General features: G+C 37.4%; 1 protein-coding gene across 2 annotated transcripts; it reads left to right on the forward strand.

Annotated features, from left to right (window-relative positions):
* Positions 1-10,868: 10,868 nt before the first annotated feature.
* On the forward strand, positions 10,869-15,535 carry LOC121786199 (thioredoxin reductase NTRB-like). 2 transcript variants are annotated; one of them, XM_042184775.1, is made up of 3 exons: positions 10,869-11,984; positions 14,078-14,134; positions 14,749-15,535. In XM_042184775.1, exons 1-3 carry the CDS (start codon positions 10,940-10,942, stop codon positions 14,775-14,777), a joined length of 1,131 nt encoding a protein of 376 aa, XP_042040709.1. In that variant the 5' UTR covers positions 10,869-10,939; the 3' UTR covers positions 14,778-15,535. The 2 variants fall into 2 exon arrangements, with proteins under 2 accessions (XP_042040709.1, XP_042040710.1); XM_042184776.1 differs by lacking the exon at positions 14,749-15,535 and adding an exon at positions 14,716-14,735.
* The last annotated feature ends 1,554 nt before the right edge of the window (positions 15,536-17,089 follow it).

A 17,089-nucleotide genomic window follows, 5' to 3' on the forward strand; every position in this document is an offset into this window, starting at 1 on the left:
AAAAGGTCATGACCTAAAAGAAAAGAAAAAATTGTTGCAATAACGTAGAACTTTGATTTGTGTACGTATTCGCATGAGTAGATACATCACTAAGATTACGGTATAGTTACATAAACTGGTAAACCAAACATGCCCTATGTGACTATATATAAGTTCAGATAGAGTTATGGAAGAGGCCTATCACGATGTGGCATTTAGTTATCTAACGTTTGATTTCAAAGTTTATTTACTAGAGGTAGCTTAATTGTTATTTGGCTTGTTGGATTGAGATGTAAACTAGTTAAGGATTCCCAAATATATTCTCGAGTTTTTATTGTCATTTCCAGTTTGTCCACTATTTTGGAAGCAACTTTGAAGAAAGAGAATTAATGCGTTTTCCAGCAACCATTCAGAGCGTCCACAATAGGGAGCAGCGGCCCAGCCATGTCCTCGGGCGGGAGCCGCAACTCCCTATAGGGGTGGACAAGGTAGGGCGCGCCGGGAGGGAGGGTGTGGACATGGGCGGGCTACGGAGTTTGCACGGACACGACCCATGGGGGAGTGGCGGCGCACTATTACAGGGCGCCGGAAATCGTTTTTTTTCTTATTTTTTTCCTATAAACACTCTTTTAAATTTTTCTCTATTCCACTTTCTAAAAATGAACAACGACGATGAGTATCAACAATTGATCGATGGGGCATTTCATGCACTGGTTGAGGATTTGAATTATTTTTTTTTAATTAAATTATGCATTTTTTCTAATTAATATAGTCTGATAATTTTTATTCTAATTGAATTAAAATATACCAACAATTGAAAAAATAATGTGATTTATGGTTACGGCTTGTCCACTATTAGGTTGGACAAGTTTTTTTGTGGTTGTGGATAAGAATTTGTGGTTTGGCCAAACTATTGTGGACACTCTCATATTTCCTGCAATTTCTCAACCGTAAGGGCGTCCACAATAGGGAGCCGCGGCTCCCGCCCAACGACTTGGCTTGGCCGCGGCTCCCTATGGTGAGGAAACAAAAGGCTGGGGCGGAGGGGGACGGACATGGGCCCGCCGACTACTTGGCGCGGACACGGCTGAGAGAGAAGGGCTTGGGCGCGGGGCGCGGCAAGGACATGGCTATGGGAGAAGGGGGTGGCGGTGGGAGGCGGCTTGTCCTCACACTGTGGACACTCTAACTCTTTCATTCTTCCTCAGCTCCTAGGCTTTGCAACTCCAATTTAACTCCCATTTTTTTCTCTCAATATGTGCACGAAGTAGCTTAGCCACCGGCCACCGCTACTTTCTTAATAAAAATTAACAAATGAATACTAAAAATCTAAAAATCATCCTAAATCAGTAATAAACCGAGCATTCAAGCAATCATAACGACAACGAATAAGCTAATTGCAACAGCAAATCCTCCTCCATTGAATACCGCATCGTTTGCTGAAAGAAACGAGCGTCACCGGCGGTTGGGGACGTGGAGACCGATGACGAGGGAGAGGTAGTTGATGGTGGAGGATCTGACGGCGAGAGTAAGCCGGCGGGAGAAGGAGCAAGCGCTGAGGACGGTGGTAGATATTAGAAATGGACCACTCACCCCTTAAAAGGCCTTATAAGGAGAGGGTTATCCACACTTATATAGATTAGATGAGATCTTCACCAAGTCAATGTGGGACAGAATTAAGATCTCGTCGACTTGGTGAAGATCTCATATAATCTATATAAGTGTGGATAACCCTCCCCTTATAAGGCCTTTTAAGGGTGAGTGACCCATTTCTAATATGGTATCAGAGCGGACCCAGGTCGATGATGGTTTTCTCTTTATCTCTTATCTACCTCACGAGTGGAAGATCAATGTCCTTTCCGGCCCACATCGATGATGGTTCTCTTATCTTGCCTACCTACGTGATGGAAGTCCGATGTGTCATTCCGGCTCACACGTGCAGGGGCGTGTTAAAAACTCTAAATTCTGTCCCAAATTGACTTGATGAAGATCTCATCTAATCCATATAAGTATGGATAACCCTCCGCTTATAAGGCCTTTTAAGGGGTAAGTATCTCATTTCTAATATGCATGTACTCCCTCCGTCCCATTAAAGATGACTCACTTTCCTTTTTGGTTTGTCTCATACAAGATGACCCATTACTATAAATGAAAACACATTTATATCTACTTTATTCTCTCTCTCTTACTTTACTCTCTCCTCTTAACACACAAAATAAAACTGCATAAAACTCCGTGCCACCCAAGGAAGGGGTCATCTTCCTTGGGACGGAGGGAGTATCGGTTTTGTTTCCGATTTGTGAGTCGGTTTGTATTCTGCCCGATAATATCGGTTGATTTTATTTGTATTCTGCCCGATTATATCGGTTGATTCCGTTGAATTCGTTTTTTTGTTGTTGAATTTCTGAATATGTTTTTAGATCTATCTCTCTTACGATTAATTCGGATGTTTGTTTGATATCTCTCTCCGTTCAAAATCGGATGATTCTCAATTTTTTTCGATTATCCTCTCCATCTCTTTTTCAATTTGTTTTTCTATCTCTAGCTGATTCAATCAGCTTGTCTTCTCTATCTCTCGTCTCTGATCCAAGCCTGGTTGTGCTGTTGTGGTTGTTTGAAATGTGATTTTGTTCTTCCTTGAGAAGTCTGTTTCATGGCCAGATCTGTGTTGGGACTACCGCAGCGGAAGACACGGAAAACAAACAGGTCCTTACAGATCTATTTAGGTGATTATGCATTCGATTCCAATTTCATGCAATTATTCTAGATCTATAGATGAAACACATCAAAACGCGTACAACATGCAATTTTCACGTACATATGATTGTTACCTCTTGATCCATCATAGGATTGACGTTGCTAGCTGCACCTCCCAGTGATCCTTGATTTATCGACCACAAATCTTCCACTCTATTCCCATGTCCTTAATTATTCATCCGTGTGGGCGGATCTCGAAGAATCAATAATAGTTTGATGAGATCTAGGAAGAACACTACACAAAACAATCTACCTCAATTCAATTCTATGGATTAGAATGAACAAGATAAGACAAGAATCAAAACCCTAGCTCTCCCTCCGGCGAGGCTCGAAAATCGAGGTGAGAGAGAGAGAGAGAAACCACACGAGTGGCTGCTAGGGTTTGGAGTAGGAGAATTGTGTTATGTCTTGTGTGTTAGGGTTTCCACATCTCATCACTATTTACAAGCTTGGACTAGGTTTGGGCTAGAGTGGGGATCCATGGAATGATTTAGATGTTGGGCTCACCCATTAGATAAATATCTAATTAAATCAATTGACCCATGATTTAATATATTATCAATGGAATATTATTTTATTCCACTAAAGAATAATATTGCACTCCCATCTAAATCACCAAATTACAAATAACTTGGGTCCATTTTATTTTATAACGTTTCTCGTGTTTAAGATTATCTTAATCCGTCAATTTAATTCTTTGTCTGCTATATGACTTGGAATTAAATTAATTCTCCAAAGAGTTTTTCTAGTTCGAAACTTTATTTATTATTCATGGAATAAAATTCCAATTGCGCAGATTTCTGAATAATAAATTCATTTTCAAACACCTCTTGGGGATTTAATCATACCACACTAGGCACGGTAATTCTATGAAATAATATTCGAATACCTTCATGTTATTCAATTACTACCACACAAGATATCATGTTTGAGTTACGTACAAACTCTCTCATATTGATAAGTCAAAGTGGCGTTTGATTAAATAAACAATATTGATATTAATTTCATAGACTAGAAAATACTAAAATTTCTGAAATATATTCTTTCAGTAGATAACAATAAAGAATACATTTCGTATTAGATCCTTTCAATGCTTTACCACATCGGTGTTACTAATCTCTTCTTAGGTAAGAGAGGATTATCACAAACACCGCAACCATACCAATAGGTAGCCAAAGTCTATCTAGGTTGTGAATATGTTTTTCTTCTTACTAGATCTGACCAAGTCCCCTACTGGAAAACTCATGAGGATTCATCGAATTTCCCTACTTTGACCTTCTTAGTAAGAAGCCTTAGACTTGTTTATTATATTTCAATAAATAAACCATTATATTACATTATTTATTCTCATAATTAGGTAAACAAGTGGACGTTGCGTTTCTCATATACATGCACAAGCTGACTGTACAAAGGCATGTACGCTCGAAGTATCTTTTGGTATACAAACCCCAATAACATGTTGTTTGTTTTGGTGAGGAGAAATGACTATCCTATGCTTCGATGTGGTGTTGTGATTGTTCTTAGTCTTGATGCTCAAGGATTTGAGGGAGAAAGCTAGCTTTGCAACAAGTTTTTTGCGCAAGGAACTTGGTTAGGGGTAGAAGATGCTGCCAAGTTGGAAGCTTATGTTTTTTGTGGAGTTACATAATTGCTAATGTGATGATGAATGGCCTACATTGTGATGGTTTGCAAATGATGAAGATGGTTTTTCTTTGGACTTGGAGTTAGAATAAATCTTAGTTGTTTGTAGTTCTCTTCTTAGTTTGATGCTTCCTTTACAAGATGGTAGCATTTGTTTTAGCTTCCATCTTGAGGGGGACTGTTGAAATTAAAAATAAAATATAGTAATTAGTAAGGTTGATTAGTATAATTAGTTAGGTTGATTAGTTAGTTTTTTGTTATTTTACCGAGCCTATATATAAGGATTCTCATTGTAATTCGCAGTTAACTTCTTTCAAAATGTAGTCAATAATGAATTTTTCCCTTTTTCTTCTCCACCCTCTCCATTGAAAGTTTTCCCCAATTTTAGCAGTTACTTCATCCTCTTTCATTGGAGGTTTCTCAATCCAAATGAATTCACCATTTTCAACAAAGAAAGATTTGGAAACCGCCATTGCTGTTATGGAACGAAGGTAGAGAGAGAAAGGGTAAATGCGTGGAGAGCAAAAATAACGAAACAGTGTATTAAAGAAGAGGGTACGCTGGTAATTTTGGGTATATAACTGGGTTACTGTTCAAAATGCCGATACTTATCGGTAGCAATTTGACCGATACACTAACTGCATCTAAGCGCCTTCATTCAGCGAGCCTTTGTCTTATCTGTGGGCCATCCAATTACCCTAAGGCATAGTTTGTTAGCTTTATCAAATTATCCTAAGTTAAATTATATCAATTTAAATTATCTTAATAAATGTGATTATTAATCTATTCTACACGTTTGGTAGGCATTAAGTGTTGGGGTTACCACAGCGGAAGACACAGAAAATAAACAGGTCCTTACCGATCTATTTAGGTGATTACATATTCGATTCCAATTTCATGCAATTAATCTAGATCTATAGATGAAACACATCAAAACACATACAACATGCAATTTGATGTAGATTTGATTGTTACCTCTCGATCCATTGAAGGATTGATGTTGCTAGCTCACCTCCCGGTGATCCTTGATTTATCGACCATGAATCTTCCACTATATTCCCATGTCCTTGATTATTCATCCGTGTGGGCGGATCTTGAAGAATCAATAATAGTTTGATGAGATCTAGGAAGAACACAACACAAAACAATCTATCTCAATTCAATTCTCTGGATTAGAATGAACAAGATAAGAAAACTATCAAAACTCTAGCTCTCCCTTTGGCGAGGCTCGAAAATCGAGGTGAGGGAGAGAGAGAAACCACACGAGTGGCGGCTAGGGTTTAGAGTAGGAGAATTGTGTTATGTCTTATGTTCTAGGGTTTCCACATCTCATCACTATTTATAAGCTTGGACTTGTTGGGCTAGAATCGGGATCCATGGAGTGAATTAGATGTTGGGCTCACCCATTAGATAAATATCTAATTAAATCAATTAACCCATTATTTAATATATTATTGATAAGGCATGTTTCATGCATGTGTTCTGTGATTAAACTACACACATTTCTGTAATCTAACGTGCAATTGTAAGCCAGATGTGTGAAAGTCCGCCACATTTAGAGATTTAATGGATCAACTGGGCGGACGAGCGAATCAAGGAGAATGAGTTACTTTGCTGCGCAAACGGCTCAAGTCAAACTATATGGCATGCAGCAGGAGCACCTGATTAGCAGATGGAGCGTAACACAAGAAAGATCCTCAAAGACGCAAGGGCAAGAAAGACTTTTAGAAGGGTAGTTGCCCTAGGGATCAAGACCTCACGCCTTCCTATAAATGGAAATAGAGAAGGGGGAAGGAAGCAGCACTCATTAGACTTCAGCTCTCTCTTAGGGTTGAAATGGGGGCTCCCAATACTCCACACTCCTAAATTCCGTTACAACACACACTTGGTTCCTTAGTTTAGTTTTAGTTTTAGCAGCAGTTAGGTGTTGGTTCTTGCACTTTCATCATTTTTGGTTCTGTAATTCCGTTCCGAGAAGGGACGAAGATACAATCTGCTACTTTTGCATTTTGCTACGTTTGGTTTATGTTTTTCTCTGCTGTTATAAACTTTAGTGTTTTTGTGAAGTAAATTTGATGAATGATTTCAGTTTACCTTGGACTATTCTGTTCCCATGCATGAATTCTTTGATTTATCTTTGATTTCTGATTTATGATGCATCTGTCAACTAAGTTTCTTGCTATTGTTTAAACTTTGGAATCTGCGTTGTTAACTTACAAATTATGCTTGGTTGCGAAGAAATCTTGAATGTAATGAGCTAGGATGTTTAGATCTGGTACATTGGAGTATAGTAGAGTAGATCTGAGTATGTTTACGTCGATTGAAGATGTGATCGTGTCTGATTTAGCTTCGGTAGTTGTAGATCTGATTGTCGATTTATGATTTCTGCATGATTATGAGTCGGTCAGTTTATCTATGTGTGTAGTCGTCTTCTTTCTGCTTTAGTTTGGAGTCATGTGTTAGTTTTGTAAGTTTGTTTCTTTTATGCAAGTTCGTTATGAAGGAAATCTCTGCAGATCTGATTTACTCTGTTTTCAATTTAGTTGTATGAGGAAGATGAGTTTGTTAGAAAAGTTTCACTTTATCGTACGTTTTGCAGAGCCCTGACACCGACTCACTTTTATTCTGTTTGACTATTTCAGGAAACCATCATACAAGTTCCTCAGCTCGAATGAGTTGATCAGTTCAGTTTAGTTAGTCCCTCAGTTTATTTAGACCCGTAGTAATCTCAACTTGACCCACTTTTTAAGCGTGGCAGCAGCCACCCCAACTTGTCCTTAACAAATGTAGACCACACCCTCTCTGTGGGATTCGATCTTTACTTCCCTTTACTAAGTAATAGTATTATGGGTTAAGGTTTTGAAAGCCTTCGAGTTCCTCCGTTCACACACTCAACAAGGCCCGAGTAGGTGGAACTTTGTCAAGTTGTTCAGCCAGGTTATCCATTGAATCTGTCCATAGGACACGTGCAGGTGACAAAAGACATTGTTCGACTAGATCCATTTGGTATTCCGACATGATCAATCTGCAACTACCAGCTCATGTTTCAGTTGGAGCGAAGGATAAATAGCGACAAAATATCTAAAAGGGGAACAACAAAGGAAGAGAACAAAAAAATAAAGAGCTTTCAATTATCCAATGGAATATTATTTTGTTCCACTAAAGAATAATATTGCACTCCCATCTAAATCACCAAATTACGAATAACTTGGGTTTCATTTTATTTTACAATATTTCCCGCGTTTAAGATTATCTTAATCCATCAATTTAATTCTTTGTCTGCTATGTGACTTGAATTAAATTAATTCTCCAAAGAGTTTTCTAGTTTGAAACTTTATTTATTATTCATGGAATAAAATTCCAACTGTGTAGATTTCTGAATAATAAATTCCTTTTTCAAATACCTCTTGGGGATTTAATCATACCACACTGGGCACGCGAATTCTATGAAATAATATTCCAATATTTTCATGTTATTCAATTACTACCACCTAAGATACCATGTTTGAGTTGCGAAAAACTCTCTCATATTGATAAGTCAAAGTAGCGTTTGATTAAATAAACAATATTAATATTATTTTCATAGACTAGAAAATACTAAAATTTCTGAAATATATTTTTTCAGTAGATAGCAATAAAGAATACATTTCGTATTAGATCGTTTCAATGTTTTACCACACCAGTGTTACTAATCTCTTCTTAGGTAAGAGAGAATTATCAAACACTGCAATCATACCAATAGGTAGCCAATGCCTATCTAGGTTGTGAACTCATTTTTCTTCTTACTAGATCTGGTCAAGTCCCCTACTGGAAAACCCATGAGGAATCATCAGATTTCCCTGCTTTAACATTCTTAGTAAGAAGCCTTAGACTTGTTTATTATATTTCATTAAATAAACTATTATATTATATTATTTATTCTCATAATTAGGTAAAAAAGTGGACGTGGCGTTTCTCGTATGCATGCACAAGCTGACTGTACAAAGGCATGTACGCTCGAAGCATCTTTAATATACAAACCCCAGCATTAAGAAATATCCGTTCTATTTTTTATGTTGTTTGATAGAGTTTCTAAAATAATAGATTAAAATAGATAATGACAATATTATCATTTAATTAATTTTCATAATAATTAGGGTTATATTTAAAATTAGAGAAAAAGGTAGCCTCCATCTCCTCGGAGCCTTCTTCTCCATTACTTCACTTTCTCAACTCTAACTATCCATTACTCATTCCATCACTCCACTTCTCAACCATTTTAATCCCACTCTCTCCACTCATGAAGTAGGTCTCCATCTCCAAGTTTTCTATAAATAAGACTCATCTCATTTGCCTAATTTACAGTCCAACAAAGTAGCAACGGAGGTATACAAAATTTGTAGTATTTGTTTCATGTATTAATTTTGTTCCTCTTTTCCGATCGTAATTTGTATTGTTTGTTTTGTGCATTAATCGGTTCTTCTCGTCGTTGGTTATGCATGGCTGAACATCAAGGTTCAAAAATGGTTGTCGATGATAGTCAAATGACACTTTGACACAAAGTATGAGATTATGTGTGTGATTACACAAGAAAGCATATCTCTGTTATTCAATTTGATTGAAGTAGGTAGTTCAGCGAAAGCATTGTTATTCCAAGAAAAGGCTATAAATATGAATAGGCTGTACACCTACACCACATATCTGAATAAATGGTATATGTCAATATTCTCATTGTAAATTTCAGCATTATCCAAGAAAGCATTTCTCTATTATTCCAAGAAAGAAATGATATTTGTGTAAAAAAAATTGAATGAATGGACGTAGAGAAACAAAAAAAATGATATTTGTGTAAAAAAAGGTTAATATGAGGGTACTTGTATAAAAACATAGATGTGTCAAGTTTTATAATTGATGCAGATAAATAATCAGATCATGGAGACTAAATAGTTTTATCTATAATATGAGAGTCTATTATATCGGACCGTTCTTAATCATAGGCTTTAAACACAAATAATATATGCTACTAAATGATGAATAATGTAGATTAAATAATCTAATCTACCATTAACAGCTACCAAACTATGCCCCAGCTAACTCTGCTTAACTGCGCCCAATACAAGAAAGAGAAATTTTGGAATATGGGTTTAAATTCGATGACCTTTCGAGATAAGGGATTCAATTCGCTTACCTTTCAAAATATGGGTCCGAGACATGCGAATTTTTCGGAATAAGGGTTTTACACCTTTTTATATTTATTCTCTTAATTTTTCTTATTATTTCCCTTCCAATAATTATAGATTTACTAAACTATCCTTTAACCCATCTCTAAAAAATTTCATTTTACCTCCCTCCAAACGATTTACGCACGCCGCCTCCGCCTCCACCCTCCACTTCGCTGCCGCCTCTTCACCGTCCCTGCCTCCACCCTTCGCCACCTTTGCTTGCACTCTTCGCCGCTCTTCATTATTTATGTGTGGGAGTGGAAACGGAGGTGGAGAATCACCAGCCGGAGAGGCATCCGAAGACTGAATTCGAGAGCATCTCGCATCTAGCTCCTCATCCGCCGCAAGACGGCCGCGATCGCCGCCCTCGACGCAGGACTCTACTCCGAAGCCGTTAGACACTTCACGAAAATCCTTGACGGGCGTCGGGGCGCGCCGCATGGGTTTCTGTCAGAGTGCTACGTCCACCGCGCCTCGGCCTTCCGATCGACCGGATGAATCGCAGAGGCCATCGTCGATTGCAACAGAGCCCTAGCGCTGGACACGTCTTGCATCGAGGCGCTGGCCATTAGAGCAGCATTGTCGAATCGATAAGGTGCTTGCCGGATAGCCTCCACGATCTGGAGCATTTGAAATTATTGTATAATTCGAGTTTGCGTGACCGGAAATTGCTAGGGCCTGCTTGGAAGCGGCAGAAGGTTCAATACAGAGAAATTTCGGGGAAATTGTGCTCGTTGGCGGCTAACATCCAGCAGCTAAGCAGAGGCTAGCCGGAGGAGAGAGCGGAAACGTGGATTATTACGCGTTGATGGGATTGAGGAGAGGTTGCTCGAGATCGGAATTGGAAAGAGCGGCGAAGAGTGGAGGCGGAGGTGGTGAAGGGTGGAGGCAGAGACAGTGAAGAGGCGCCAGGAAGAGGTGGCGGCGAAGTGGAGGGTGGAGGTGGAGGCGGCGTGAACGTGAGAATTTGAGAGAGAAGATTGACTTTTAAGAGTGGAGCGCAAATCGTTTGGAGGGAGGTAAAATGAAAATTTTGAGAGATGAGTTAAATGATAGTTTAGTAAATCTATAATTATTGGAAGAGAAATAATAAGAGAAATAATAAGAGAAATGAAGAGAATAAATATAAAAAAAGTGTAAACCCTTATTCTGAAAAATTCGCATGTCTCGGACCCATATTTCGAAAGGTAAGCGTCTCTTATCTCGAAAGGTCAGCGAATTTAAACTCATATTCTGAAATTTCTCATAAAAGAATCATTTAAATATGAAAAAGCGGTCACAATAAAAAAAGCAGAACCCTAAATCGAAAACCTTCATCAACCCGCTCAATTTCAATTGAAATCCCAATTCTCAAAAGCTTAATGACCTACAACTGTTTCTCCAAATTCCTCAGCACTCTCAAGAAAGCCCGCAGCCTTATCGGCGTCGCCGCCCTCTCCACCACCACCACAGCCGCCGCCTCCGCAGCACCGGCTTCCCCCAAGCTCACAGCCATGGAAACCGACCTCCAGACCCTCAAAACCCGCGTTTGCATCATCGGCAGCGGCCCCGCCGCCCACACCGCCGCGATCTACGCCGCTCGCGCCGAGCTCAAGCCCATCCTCTTCGAGGGCTGGATGGCCAACGACATCGCCCCTGGCGGCCAGCTCACCACCACCTCCGAGGTCGAGAATTTCCCCGGCTTTCCCGAAGGAATTGGCGGGATAGATCTGATGGACAAGTGCCGCGCGCAGTCTGTCAAATTCGGCACGCAGATTTTCACCGAGACTGTCTCCAAGGTTGACTTCTCCGGCTTTCCGTTTAAGATTTTTAGCGATTCGAGGACTGTTGTTGCCGATTCTGTGATTGTAGCAACTGGCGCTGTTGCGAAACGCCTCAATTTCCCCGGCTCCGAAACCTTTTGGAATCGGGGGATTTCCGCTTGTGCCGTGTGCGACGGCGCAGCGCCTATTTTCCGCAATAAGCCACTTGCAGTTATTGGTGGTGGTGATTCTGCCATGGAGGAAGCTAACTTTTTAACCAAGTATGGCTCCAAAGTGTACATTATTCATCGGAGGAATGAGTTTCGTGCTTCGAAGATTATGCAGAACAGAGCACAGACGAATCCGAAGATTGAAGTGCTGTGGAATTCGACGGTGACTGAGGCGTATGGGGAGAGAACTTTGGGGGGATTGAAGGTTAAGAACGTGCAGAGCGGGGAGGTTTCGGATTTGCCAGTTTCTGGTTTGTTTTTCGCAATTGGGCATGAACCTGCAACCAAGTTTCTGGATGGGCAGCTGGAATTGGATTCGGACGGGTATGTGGTCACGAATCCCGGCACCACATATACAAGTGTGAAGGGTGTCTTTGCTTCTGGTGATGTTCAGGATAAGAAATACCGGCAAGCTATTACTGCAGCTGGAAGCGGTATATTCTATAAGAAAACTATTCTCTGCTGAATTTAATTTACTCTTTACTGTCTTTTGTATTGATTTTGGTATATTCTATAAGAAAACTGTTCTCTGCTGAATTTAATTTACTCTTTACTGTCTTTTGTATTGATTTTGATACTTGAAACTTATACTTTTATACTTTTTTTGGTGTTTGCTGACTTTCACATTGTGTAAACCAGAAATCACCTTAATAACTATTGCAGAATAAAAAACATACTATTACGATTCTACATAGAAAAAGTTGATGCCTTTTGGTTGATGGATCACTATTTTGGTGAAACTCATTAAGAAAAGAATTCAGCTCATGTTTTAGCTGCCATGATGTTTCACCAGTATGTGCTTTTATTTTGGTATATGGAAGTTAAGAAATGTATAGTATTCGGTGTTATTGTGAAACAAAGATTAGGACAATTAGGTTCTTTAATTGCTGATATGAAAGGATCAAATTGAAGTTAAACATAGTGATTTCTCTTCTTTACATAGTATCCTCTTACAGCCCTCCTACTGTTAGTATCAAAACATGATTAGTTTAGGTTTGTAAGAAAACATGGATGATCTTGAATATTTAGGATGCGAGATAGGTCTATGTGTTGATTCCGCACCTACAATTATGCCTTGCCAATGATGTGGAATTGCAATGAAAAGAAAAGAATAGTTTTGAGCTCATGACTTTTAGAATCCATTAGGCATCATTGCTTGAGTGTATTCAGTTTCTTAATTCCCAAGTAAGGTTGAGGTTGATGAAAAGATATTTTAGAGAACAAGGTTGCTCGATATCTATTGTTTGGTGTAGAGGACAAGTAATTTGGATCATACTAGCACAGGTTACTAATTTTCATGACTCATCTCTCTTTATATGACTTGAAAAGGTTTTACTAAGTTACTAACTAAAACATAGATCATTGATGTATCCATAACTTACTCACCTAAAGTTAAGCTTGCACTATAAGTAATACTTCATTATACTGTAGAGTAGGATATTGATGGGGTTTATACCTCAGATATCATCATGTTGCTATGTTATTAATTCTTATATCTGTACATTGGAAATTTGGAACACTTTGTTACCTATATTATTAACTTATTTCACATTGGTGACTGGTAACTCTAAGATTACTCCAATGTCAGAGTTCTATAATGTCGAATAGGCAAAGAACTAACATAGAATTTAGTGAAAAGATTTAGAAGCTTGTCAAAACAACATTAGTAGACGTGACTTTATTTCAAGACATAGGTATGTGCAGTTAGGACCAATCTTAGATTCTGTGTAAATTTTGTTTATCGTATTTGTATCCTTTTAATTTTGCAAGACATAGTACAGGATATTTCACTTATATCCTCAAATATCCCTATGAAGTCTGAATTCTTTCCTTAATATTATGCTTCTTAAACCCACACTTTCCGTTGATATCCCTAAATCTGAATCTGCACTTCACTTGATTGAACTAATTTCTTTTGTGTGCAAGTTATCAACCATTCAACCTTCCCTATAGAAATGAATAATCTGCATTTATCCAGGGAAAATAGTTGATCATCCTCAAAAGATTGTCCTGAATACAAAGTGATCCTTACTAAGCTCTAGATGTCCTGAACTCATTACTTTATCAGATCAGTCAAACAAAGACACTGCCAACTGTCAAGAAAAGCATATCATATGTCATTTGTCATAAGGATTAAGGAAATGCAATATGTTTCTTGGTCTTTGTAGTTCACTTGTCAGGTTACTTTAGTGTTCTAGCGATCTCCTTGTCCAAGCTAAGCTCTAGGGAATACTAGCAAGTGGGAAGTTATCCCCAGGAACAAACTTTCACCACGTATTCATTTGCAACTTTTCTGTAAGAGCCATTAACAATGTTTTAAGATTTCGCAATCTAATATATTATGCATCTATCCTATCTGATAATTCAGGAATTGCATTCACTGCTTTCTTTGCTGCCAACACTGTTATAGTCCTTTTTTATTCAATATTTCATTATCATCTGTAGTGGCTCCTACTCTGATGAACATATGCTAGAGCTAATATTTTCTCAACGAATCTAAACTGATACCATTATCTACGTTATGCAGGGTGTATGGCAGCCTTGGATGCAGAACATTACCTTCAAGAGATCGGTTCTCAGGAGGGTAAGAGTGATTGAGCATTAAAGCTTATTGGAATTAGTCTCAATGAATGTTACAGACATTTCAAATGAAGAACTGAAATACTAGCTATGGTGCTACCCTTATTTTAGTATTGTTACGATTGAAGAACAAATAATTGTTTATGAAATTACTATAATTTATTTCTATCATCCTTATCTTGATTATTACTGCTGTTCTATTACTTTTGTTAGTCACTTCCTTATTCTTCTTATTGGGAATTTAGGACCATAATAGGGCTGTGATGTTCACTCTGCCAAGGCCCAATTAGAAGTCAAATATAAACACAGACCTAGACTTGCTTAATATATGTTGGATTAGATTAATGTACTGTTGCACAAGGAAATGAATTTGACTTCTATCACCTTGTTATGAACATCAGATGATGATGTCAGGGTAATGTTATAAATTCAATCCTTTTGCTAGATCTGTTAGTTCTCGTCTCTGCTCTGTCTATAGACATGGAGTTCATAGGCGCCTGCATTACTGTCTGCTTCTGCACCGCATCCACACTGTTGCAATCTTTGTACATCTGCTCTTCTTGCTGTTTGCTTTGATGTTTGTAGTGTGATGAAGATCCTGGAATCTTGGTTTGACAGATCACGGTGGGCACATTTCCAAAATCTGAGGAACATAAGAGGGTGGTAGTGTCTCTCCGAGGTTTGGTCAATCCCCTCAATTGGTTAAGCATCTCTATTTACAACCCTTTTACTACTAGGCATGCTATTATGTCCCTTGCTTTAAATTATAAAGATTTAATTCAGATTTCTTTGGTGGATACTAGGTATAGTAGTTTAACAGAACTAATAATAAAAGTAGAGTATATACTAGTATTTCTTTTCCGTTTTCAAAAACAAAAAACATAAAAGAATGGTAGTAATAATAATATTCTATTTTATCAATATGTCTACTTTTTAAACTACCATTTACTTCTCTCATTTTGATAAGTTGGCCTATTTCACTAAATTATTTTGCTCATGTTTCATTATAAAAAATCCATTTGGATAAGTGTATCCTTTTCACTAAATAATTATATTCCATTATAAAAATATTTTATTATCAATATTTTCCACATACTTCACATTTTTTTAATAAATTTTGTGTCGATTCAAAATTGGTCTTGAAATTATGGATGAAGAAAGTAAAACCGATGTCTACAATTATAATTTTCTTAAGAAATATTCGAATATAAAGATATAAGTAGGAAGCAAGTACCCCATGTAAAGGAATGATATACGTGTATATTTGCATCTTACATAGGGATGTCAATGTAACACGAACTCGCGGGCCGGCCAGAATAACCCGATAAAAATACAGGGTTAGGGTTGTAATTTCGCAGCCCGAATTTAAAATCGGGCCATTCGGGCTGACCCGTTCGGGTTGTCGGGTTAGGCGGGCTGACCCGTTCGGGTTATGGGTCGGACAGTCGGGTTGAAGGCTTCTGCACAGCGAGCAGTTTTTGTAACGGTCATAACTTTCTCTACAAAGCTCCGATTGAGGCGTGCAATATATCCACGCGAAGCTCTTTCGAAGATGAAGAGAATGATATGTATTAGAGGTTTATCAGACTTCAAAATCGTGAGAAACATTGACTCAAACAAGGCTGCTGCACATCCACATATTTTGTGTACATTTTCTAATCAATTTTCTATCATTTCTCAACAAACATGTAAACATAGCAAAATATAGAAATATAATCAAAATCATCCAAGACAACCCTCTAAAACCATGCAAAATCCAAATACGCCAACCCATTATATAAGATTACGAAAAAAATCACCATGTGATTCATGGATTCATAAATACTCGTATATAAAAGCTTTCTTTTAGTATATTTCTAATATAATAGTGCAAAGTGTTTTGACGCCGCTTCGTCATTGAATTATGCGTACTTTGATGATTCTTAAAACAAAGATAAATTATTATTTGACTTATTTACAGTTGGAATAAATTAAATTTGACCAATCATAATTCAAGAAAACTTAGAGTTACTCCAGTTAGCTAGCATCTTGATAATTCACTCTTTAACAATTCAAAATATTTTTGTTACATCTACGATGCACCTCTCACATTATGAAAATTTTGTTTAATTTTCTACGAATTGATTTATGTTTGAATTTTGAAACAAAGTGTTGATTTATGTTTTAAATACATAAGCATAAACATACTATTGATAGATATTTTGTAAATAATTATGTAATGAATAAGTTATTTAAATTTAAATAACTTAATCTTTTTTAAAAATATTAAAGAAAATTAAAAATATGTATTTCATTGTTGAATGATTAATTAAAAATATGTATATAAATAAAGAAAATTTAAAATACGTATTATTTTTTAAAAATATTAAAAGAATTAAAAATACGCATTGGCCCGAATAACCCGGTGGGTTAGCCCGAAACCCAAAGGGTTAGGGTTAGGGTCGAACTTTTATAACCCGAAAAAATCATAACCCGAATAGCCCGTACCCGATGGCCCGACAACCCGAACGGGTTGGCCCGATTGACATCCCTAATCTTACATACATAAATCTCAATTTAGTATCTACAATAACGGATCATTCAAAATATAAAGAGATTTTTTATAGGTATCTTTCTTCGTTTAGGTCTCCCAAGAAGTTATAAATTTAATTTTCTTTCAGAATCTACTACTGCAAGAATATCCTCTAATACCAAGAATTTTCATTTTAAATTAGTTATAGCAACATACCAAACGAATAAGGTTATACACCAGTATAATATTTTAATATTATAGTAATAATTATTTTAAAAATAATTTTCAGTGACTGTTTTCAGTGTTGTAGTTACTACTAGTGTACTATTCCCTCCGTTCAAAAAAAGTTGAGATAAAACTTTTAGATATGAAGATTAAGAATTTATATTAAATAAATAGGAGAGATGAAAAAAATAGGAAAGATGAGAGAAATTAAAGTAAATGATG

This window comes from Salvia splendens, chromosome 22 (genome assembly GCF_004379255.2).
Source record: "Salvia splendens isolate huo1 chromosome 22, SspV2, whole genome shotgun sequence".
Lineage (NCBI taxonomy): Eukaryota > Viridiplantae > Streptophyta > Magnoliopsida > Lamiales > Lamiaceae > Salvia > Salvia splendens.

Coding starts and splice junctions, on each gene's coding strand:
- LOC121786199 (XM_042184775.1), top strand. CDS start 10,940: ATGACCTACAACTGTTTCTCCAAATTCCTCAGCACTCTCAAGAAAGCC. Junction 11,985..14,077: donor TATTACTGCAGCTGGAAGCG/GTATATTCTATA, acceptor TACGTTATGCAG/GGTGTATGGCAGCCTTGGAT. Junction 14,135..14,748: donor AGAGATCGGTTCTCAGGAGG/GTAAGAGTGATT, acceptor TTGGTTTGACAG/ATCACGGTGGGCACATTTCC.